Raw genomic sequence first — 9,911 nt, 5'->3', positions numbered from 1 at the left:
CCAGCAGAAGCCCGCCCGGTGCGTGCCCAGACCCGCCATATGGTTACACATATAAGGCGTCTACAACAATAGCGATAAATAAACGAGAAGTAACAAGTATCTAGAGATATCAGAGCAAATATACAACTAGAATTTAACAACAAGTAGGATAAAAGAGAACTAAACCACTAAGGTAAAATATGAAGTAGTACAACAACAAGTCTCAAATACAAGTGCTAGAATATAGAAATGGTGGTCTCTATACACGGGTACAAAACTCTCGTCCTCTCCAAAAATAAAACCAAAAGAGAGGTAGACCACCTATCGCCAAATCCCTCGCTAACTAGCTCGAGGCTATCCCTTTCCCGCAATTCCGAGCCTCTTCTGGAGTGGAAGGCTCTGAAAGAAAACATTAAACAAGGGGGCGTGAGAACTATAATTAATAGTTCCTAGTGGGCAATTACTGACTTGAGCGAGAGTGCACCACTAGGCCCAAAAGCATAAGTAGAGAAATTAAGCATTTATACAGGTAAGCAACAGATAGGTTTAACATTATAATTTACTACTACTACTATGCAGCAAGTAAGCATGATGATAAAAATGATGCTTCTAGCTATCATAAGCAAATACATTCAATGCATGAATTAGTGTATTTAAACATGTCAACAAGTATACTATAATGCAATAAGCAACCCTCTCAAGTATACTACAAGTCCAAGAATGTCAACTAAATGCCCAATACTATGCTACAAGCATACCCAAGGAATCCAACTACTATGTACTAGTCTAGTAGTGTTTGTCATATTATGACTTAATGTCAATATCAGATCTTATTTTAGGACCTATACAAGTGTAGTCCGGCTTGTGCCGCCTAAGTGCCCGTGGTAGCCCCAACATTCCCACTCTAGGAATGAGTCTATCCCACCCGGCCCCTAGGCTTCTCAATTCTGCACGAGCGAGCATATGTCACGTAGACTAACTCCGGAGTGTCAGCTTGTAGGGAGCGACCCTCACAAACATGTGCGTATGAGCACAAATGACAAACAAGCATAGTCACATCTCAAGAACTCGGTCATCATGTCTCTAACATGTAATAAACACTAGCAACCCAAAGGTCTAGTTTAATGTCTCAAAGTAAATGTTAAACCATTTACTAAGTCCAATGCCCCGTTATGACATTATAATTTATCAAGCCCAAACATCTCCCAAGTTCAATGACTCTATGTACGGTTCAACCATTTGCTACATCTAATGCCACTTCATGACATTAGATCTACTATATCAAGCATAATCCAAGACTAATGCCTCTGTAAGGACTGAGAATTTTGACTGTATAGCTAAACTCTCTGTTGACGATGTTTTTGTGTGTAATTCAATTACAAAAGCACTCGTCAAGTTTCGAAAGAAAACGAGTTAGAACGGAGATTTTACGCGATCTCCAAGTTTCACTTAAAGTGAATAGTAACTCGGTTTTCCGGAGAAGCCACGGTGTGAAGTTGGCTTCAGGCTCGTATCAGACTCCGTTCATAGCGATCCAATAGCTTGTTTCGAACGATTCAGCTATTCTGGAATTAATGGCGCTGACGGATTTTGGGTTTGACGCACGAATTTCGAGAAAATCTGAAAATACATGTTTCTTATGTATTTGAGCGTCATTTTGGCCTCGCAAATCCGTGATCGATCCAGGGGAACCAAAATTGTAGCTTTGTTGTCTTCGTCGTGCTGATCGCACTGGTGCAATCCGTTCGCAAATCTGATGGACGGATCTGCAGAGAATGTGCGTTGACCGAGGAGTGGTCGGTGTTAGCAAAACGGTATTTTCGCAAAAGTTGCGACATTTTATGTACCGTTTCGTGTGAGATTGCACGTGGAAGGGTATTCGCGCGTTTTACTAGCGCTGTGAGGGACTCGGATCAAATTATCGAGTTTAGAGGGACTTTGGTGCATTTGTACCTAGGTATTTATATAGCTCTTTAGGGTTTCTTCTAGCTAACCCTAACCCTAGCCTTGCCGCACCCCCCAGCCACCTTCGTACATCTCCCCTGCCCCGCCATGCACCCGCCGGCCGCCGCCGACCGAGCCCCGGCAGGCGAGCAGCTGCTGCAGCCGCAGCCGCTTCCGCAACCATAGCCACCTTCCCTCTCCCTCACATTGTCCTTTATTCTCCTATTGCGGCTCGAGACCTTGGCAGAGTATCCCTCCCCTTCCAGCCCTCTCCGGCATCGCCCCCTGAGATCCGGCGACTGCCCCGCTGGCCGTTGCCGGCCCAGCANGCCCCGGCCGGCCAGCAGCTGCTGCAGTCGCAGCCGCAACCATAGCCACCTTCCCTCTCCCTCACATTGTCCTTTATTCTCCTATTGCGGCTCGAGACCTTGGCAGAGTATCCCTCCCCTTCCAGCCCTCTCCGGCATCGCCCCCTGAGATCCGGCGACTGCCCCGCTGGCCGTTGCCGGCCCAGCATCTTGCTGCCAGCCTGGGCCTAACCCAGGCCGAGGCAGCCCCAACTCCCTCTCCTCGCACTGCTGCCGCCCTGCGCCACTCCCGTTGCACCTCCCCCACGTTAGGCCGCCGGCCGCCGCCGCCCCGAGCGGCCCAGAGCGCAGCCGCCACCGCTCCTACCGCCTGCAGCCCTCCAGCCCGAGCCGAGCCGAGCCGAAGCCTGTGTGCAGCCTCTCCCCGCGTGTCGCCGCCGCCTTGAGTCGGCCGCGCTGCCCCCCCCAGAGCCCCGGCGACCTGTCCCGCCAGTCTTTGCCGTATGTGAGCTCCCCGGCCACCGCCGTGGCCGCCATTGCCGTGGAACCCGAGCTCACATGAACCCGAGCCCTAGTTGGTGCGAGCTCGGTTTGCTCCGCCATCACCGCCGCCGCTCTTCGCCGCAACCCATGGTAAGCACCATACTCTTCACTTCCCCCGCACCTATTCCTGGCCCGTGCACACCTCGCCGTGCCGCCGGAAGCCGGCTGGAGCAAGTTTGCTCCGGCCAAGCCCGAAATAGGGCTTATTTTGAGTGGGTTACTGTTTCGAGTTTCCCGAGGCTTCCCGATCACTGCAGAAGGGAGCACGATGATCATGGCAAACTTCTGATCATCGTGCTCACCTTAGTTTCTGTCGGGAAGGCTCCGTTTTACTGTTTCGGCAGTGTCGCTCCCTTTGAGCCTTTTTGACTGCTGTTGCGGGTTTGCGCGCACTTTTCTGATGATCCGAGGCTGTCCTGATGCCTCCGGAGGTGAGCACTGTGATCGTTGGTCAGTGCCGATCACAATTCTCACCTCACTTTGGATCAACAGAGTCCGGCTAGTGCTGTTCGGCGCGATTTTCCCCGACTGTGTGCTGTTCGCAGAATTTTCGGGTTGCTCCCACGCCTCCCACAGTGAGCCGATGTGCTCCAGTCCAGGAGCACGGCCTCCGGCACATCGAGACCTGTTGGTACATGTCTCGGTGGACCTTGAAAGTCCTCGGTTTGCGTGAACGAGCCATGTTATCGCCCAATTTATATAAAATATTGGGATTTTATGTAAATACAGGGGATTTTGTGCAATTGTGCGCCTTGTGGCTACTATGGGTAGTGTGTAGGTGTGTGTGGTGACCTCTGGACTGATTGTCCATGATCTATTAGCTTTTGCGAAAATCGAAGAGTTGATTTCAGTGCTTTTTTCGGCGAAATTCGCCGAAAGAACGTGGTTTCGGTTCGGATTTCTTCCGACGTGGTTTGGTTGTCCTGTAAATTGTCACTGAGCCTTGTTGTCTGATCACCATCATCATATTGTGGGTTCGGTGATGACGGGTGAGCGACGGTGGGCTCCGGTGTCGAAATAGACACTTCTGGGAACCCGGATCCGAATAATTATCCGACGATAATTGTTGGGTTGTGTTACCTTGTGTTTGCTGCCAAGACATTCAAATTGGTGTGTTTTGTGGTAGCGGGTGACTCGTGGTACGAGTCGGTGCGTTTCGGAACACTTAGTGGGTCCCGACGGCGTCCCGGTGTGGTTTTCGGGACTTCCAGTGAGTTACGGTAATCGGTTTTGGGAAACCGATTACGGGGATCTTCTGTGGGGGGTTTGTGAGTCTCGTGCTTTGGGTTAGTAGTTTGGATACTGACCTGGTGGATCTTCTTAGGTCCAGTAGACTCTGTGCATACCCAGTGTTCCGACGCGATAGTGACAGGTGGGTGCTTCGAGCTGGTAGTCGGTGAGATCGTTTCACCTTTCCTCTGTTCTTTTATATCAATATTGTAGTCTCTACATGTCATGTACCTTTGCTTACCGTTCGTTATCTTTACCTTATTAATTGCATGTGGTTAGTTGTTGATAGACATGTAGAGCAGGTTGCATATATATTGTATCTCTGTGGACCTTGGGTCCAGACAACACATCGACTCCTTTGTCGTGTGTTTCGATCTGGTTGATCGTGGTTCGGCGTTGTACGCCCTTGCACCTGGCTTCGGCCAAGGAACCTGTCTTTTTTGCCAGTTTTTGTTTGAGCATACCAGCATGATTTAGTCACAGCACTGTGTATTTTTGACACCAGGTTGGTTTGGCCACCAACCAAGGGGTGTACGTATCCGGATAGGTCGTCGGTGACGCATGAATAAGTTGACAGTGTCTGCTCTGTGACAGGCAACACTTGAGGTCTGTAGACCAATATAGCAGCATCAGATTGGGTTTGATTTTGGACTATTTACCCTTGAGGCATCTGTTCAGTTGAGTTTTTGTTACAGTAGTAGTTTCGTTCTTACTCAGTTACTATCCTGTTTCTATTACTACTGTAGTTGCTCTTATATCATATCATGTTCATATCTGTTATAGCTACTGTAGTTCGTTTTCGTATATCAGCATCTATACTTGTTTATCTATCTTCTTTGGTTTTCGGTGATTACGGCTTGCCTTCGTGGCTCTGTCGTACCCACTGGGAAACCATGGTTGCGGTTTCTAACCCCCCATTCCCCCCAGGTGACTTGGACGAGGAGTTGGTTTTTGGGCTCGACGGGAGGACGATCTAGCTAGTTGGCAGTAGCGACCGTCACCCTGGTTATATTTCATTCCTGCTCTTAGTATTTGTTAATAATAAATGGTTCAGTTAGATGATCATTACTGATGTTTAAATATTTGAATGAGTTGGTTTTCCTCCTATGCATGAGATTGTGGATATGAGATTAGAGATTTGCGGATTCTTAGTTTTGGTTTTATGGATAGTTGATTCTCGATTTATATATTTACGGATTTATACATTATGGTTTTCTACCCCTCGAGGTAGTCGATTTTCAAAATAGAGTTTCCGTGTGGAAAACAGTTTTCAAAAGGTTTTCGAATTGATTTTCGTGAATGTTTGAATTAGAGTTTTAAAAGCAAAGCTTCCGGGTAGGAGCACTTTTAATACGATGACTATTGTATTGTGCATTGCATCATCCAGCGCCTAAGGAGTGCTTAGAGGCATGCATCATCTCTAAGGATTGCTAGCTGTATGAAAATGCATGGCATGATGATTGTTGATTGGTAAATGTAGATTGTGGTTGAGATCCTGATGTAGCTGTTGGTACGCCGTGCAAATACAAAGGAGACTCTATCCGAGTGGGCAGAGGAACTTTGTATTTGTGGCGGATCTGTACGTCACGTGGGCCAAGTTGGAAAAAAAAAAGGGCACGTTTTCCGCAACTCTGATTTCAAACATGGTAATAGATTTTAAAAAGGCTTTTAAAATCGGCTCCGGGGCGTGACAGCCTCTTTATGGCATTATGTTTTCCTACCATGTCAAATACAAGTTCTATGTCCGAGAGCATATCATACATGTCATTTTCTCTACATGAACCGTGATCCCAAGCCATATACAAGAATGCTATTCATATGCATGATCACAATGCACTAATCTCTCTACTACATAGAGTTAAAATTTTATTATACATGACATGTGCATTTTAAGTATTCTAAAATTCATATTTACCCTATCTAGCATGAATATGCAAGATTTTTCATTTTTCAAAGATTAAAAAGACATAAATGAGATTTTCTCATTTCGGTGAGGTCAAACCCACCAAGAGCTCTTACAAACCCTTTCGTTTGAGCAAAAGGAGTTGTCCCCTAGCCTCCTAGCTCCCTAAAGAAAATTCTAAAGGAGTTAAACACAAGGAACGAACACTCAATGAAGAGAACATTAAACAACCCAAGGAAAGGGCAAAATTTCACCTTGTATGGTGAAAATCTCTTCCATTCACCAAAAGTGAGCTAGAGTCCTTCTAATCCAACCTAAATGAAGGTTCTAAACCCATCAATTAAGTTCCAAAAGCCTCTAATCAAAAATCCCCAATTTAAACCCTAATTTCTCAATCCTAGGATTTCATCTAGCAAAATCCATCAAAACATGGATCAAAAGGGAAAAACAAAGTACTAACCTCAAGAGAAGCTCCAAACAAGGCTAGAAATCAATTAGGGTTGAAAATCTCTCCTCCAACAAACTTTACACCAAGCTCCAAGCCTTCTCTCATGGTGGAAATAGCACCAAGTTGCAAAAGAGGCAAAAGGAGGAGTTTAATCCTCAAAAATCCCAAGAAAATCAAAGAAAACCAAAGAGGGGAAATGGAGAGCTCTCTCACCTTGTTCCCTACTGGTCCACGCTCAGGGAACAAGAGAGGGGGGGGTGGGGTACTTGTAGTGTTGCTATAATTCCAAAAATACCCCTCAAAAACTGCCAGACTGTAGTCTGCACTGCATACCGGTACCATCGGGCAAGAGTACCGCTACCAAGTCAGCTAGATTGCCAACCCGAGCCTCGGCCGCGCAGGAAAATGCACTGGTACCGGTACCAGTCCGATGCTGTACCGGTACTCAGCCCTGCTGAGGCAAACTCGAGAACAACGCAATTTCCTCATTTTTGGGACTTCGGCGCTAAGTTTTAAACCTCGATTCTCGGGATGCGAACCATGGGTCGAAACACTGTCTACGACCCTCCAGAAAGCGTGGAAAGGCTCAGAACACAAATCAAATACTCGAACCTTGCAATTTGCAAAGGTCCAGTGTGCTACATAAACTCATGCGGTAATGCGTTTGGAATGAAACGAACTAAGAAGGTGTCGGAGATCTCAACTTTTCAAGCCTTTAGTTGAGCTGATATGTTCCGCATCTCCATGATATGCTCGCACACACCCTTGGCTCGATTGTACTTGATGCCCAAAAGTCACTTCATCTGCATGCTTGCTAAAGCTTAATTTGAGCTGACAACTTGCTCCTCAATGGCCTTTAGGGCGCGTTTGGTTCAGGTTATCATGGCAGGATTACAGGAAATCCTACCAAGATTACTGTATTTGGTTCATCCGCTATGTAATCTAGTCAGTAATGTGGCATTACAAATGGTGCAAGATTGCACCAAAAAAATTACCGAGGGAGGGTCGTGTATCTTGGATTATTGAAACCAGTAATGTTGTATATTATGTAAAATAACAATTTTACCCTCCAACAGCCCCCATACCCAATTAACAGCATCAAACATCTCTCTTTCTCAAGCACTCCCACCTCTCTCTCTCTCGTATGCCGCTCTCTCTCTTTTTCTTGCACGCCGCTCTATCTCTCTCTCTCTCACTCTCTCGCACGAACATCTATCCTCTTCTATTGTGTCGTCCTCCTAGGTAATCTTCACGATCTCCTTCCCTCCATTTGCCATTTTTGCATACATAGTTATTTTCGAACTAAAGTTAGATCTGATTTGGAGGGTTTTTTTTTTCCTTTTTTCGTCGATTTAAGGAGTGTTTATGCAAACTTCGTCAAATTTGAAGACATGTCATGTTTCATTTAGTTGCAATCTTTCTACAGGACATGCTTAACAAGCACTTTTTTTATTTTTTATTTTATTCTCATTAATCTAGTTTTGGATCTCATCTTTTTTTTTTATTTCCCTTTTCCTGGATCTGTTTTGGAAATATTAGGGAAAATTTTACATATTTTTGTGCCCTAATTAATCATGTGTTGGCCTAAAAATAATATTCAAATTTAATATTTTGTGTGTAATTGATAATTTTTTATTTAATTTTTTATCTTTTAATTTTTATTCTAGTTTTTTTATTTATTTTTCTCTCTTCAATTTTTGATTTTTGATGCCCTAAATGATTTCGTGTGTTGATGTAAAAGATCAACAGATTATCTGTTTAGGGAGTTCAATTGGACTATTTTCATTCAGTCCAGTTTCAATTCCAATAATAAATAGCAAAATTTGATTACAAAAAGAAAATGACAGTTGACTTATATGCTAGATTATCCACCTATAATTTAACTATTGTTGCATAGATTTATTCATTTTTTGAAATGTATGTGTATGCATATGTTGTTAGTTGTTTATAACTTTGCTATATTTGTTGGGTTTGCTCTATATCTATTAATAAGTGCTTGTTGACTGATATGCATATTTCCACGTGTCATAATTTAGTATAGATCAAGACGGATCCAACTTCATCCCTTGAATTTGTTCCGATGTTAGCGAGCATTATTGCCACATTCATCCATATGCAAAGGCTTCTTCGGATTGTAAAATTACTTTAAATTCTATATAATTTTAGACAACACAATAAACACCGTTGGGGAGGAAGGCGAGCAATCGAAAGGCGCTTTATAAGATATGTGCACATTAGGAGAATAATTTATGATAGTGATCTTGCATGTTATGAGAACACACGTATGGATCATAAGACATTTCACTCCCTTTGTGATCTACTTTCAACAAGAGGGAGATTGCAAGAGACTCAAGAGATGCCTATTGAGGAGATGGTTGCTATGTTCTTACATATTGTTGCACATGATGTTAAAAATAGGATAATTAAAAAATAATTTGTTAGATCAGGAGAGACAATAAGTAGACATTTTGGTATGTCTTAGCCGCCATCTTACGTTGTCACGATGTTTTGTTAAGGAAGCCCGAACCTGTCCCTGAGAACTCAAGTGATGAGAGGTAGAAATGGTTCAAGGTAGACAAACTTTTCTCCTTGCGTTTACTTTTATGAGCGGCCTTTTTTTGTCAAACCAACCAAAAATTTAACATATGTACACCTGATTTGCAGAATTGTTTAGGTGCACTAGATGGGACTCATATTAAGGTTCATGTTCCAGAAATTGATAAGGCTAGGTACCGAGACCGTGATAAGAATATTACCACTAATGTTCTATGGGTATGTACACAAGATATGCAATTTATATATACCTTACCTAGGTTGGAGGGTTCTGCGGCAGACTCTAGGGTGCTCCAAGATGCAATATCAAGACTAAATGGATTGAAGGTTCCCCAAGGTTTGTGTCTCAATAGGTGAGATTAGATTTATTAAATATCCTAATACAATATTAATGTGGTTTAAAAAATTGTAGGTTACTTCTATCTTTGTGATTCGGGATATCCTAATGGCGAAGGATTTCTCACACCATATAGAGGTCAACATTATCATTTAAGTGAAGGGAGACAAGCTCGACAACCACAAACACTGCAAGAGTTATACAATTACAAACATTCTTCTGCAAGAAACGTTATTGAGAGGTGTTTCGGATTATTAAAAGAAAGATGGGCAATACTTAGAGGAAAGTCATACTACCCTACGAAGGTTGCATGCAGAATTATATCTGTATGTGCCCTTCTTCATAACCATATTAGGAGGGAGATGCCAGTAGATCCTCTTGAGTAGATCCTCTTGAGAATGAGATTAATGAAGCTAACTCAACCAACAATGAAGAGGAAGTGGAAAATATCACTTATATTGAGACTTCCACTGCTTGGAATTTATGGAGAGATGCATTAGCACAACAAATGCGGAATGAATTGGGGGGATAAATGATTTCTTTATTTGCAAGTTTCATATTAATGATGTACTCTAACATTTTATTTTGTTAAGTTTCACTTATTGTACTCTTAATTAGTATCTTCTTACCGAAATGTATTGCAAAACATTTGTTGCTAGAATGATT

The 9,911-nt window shown here is 43.5% G+C and overlaps 1 protein-coding gene across 1 annotated transcript; it reads left to right on the top strand.

The window, feature by feature from the left end:
- On the top strand, window positions 9,143–9,631 carry LOC109722899 (protein ALP1-like). The gene is made up of 2 exons (XM_020251076.1): window positions 9,143–9,245; window positions 9,321–9,631. Exons 1-2 carry the CDS (start codon window positions 9,143–9,145, stop codon window positions 9,629–9,631), a joined length of 414 nt encoding a protein of 137 aa, XP_020106665.1.

Source organism: Ananas comosus, linkage group 17, assembly GCF_001540865.1.
Source record: "Ananas comosus cultivar F153 linkage group 17, ASM154086v1, whole genome shotgun sequence".
Taxonomy (NCBI): domain Eukaryota; kingdom Viridiplantae; phylum Streptophyta; class Magnoliopsida; order Poales; family Bromeliaceae; genus Ananas; species Ananas comosus.
The sequence above is the reverse complement of the archived record's forward strand: the minus strand, read 5'-3'. Positions and strand labels throughout refer to the sequence as shown.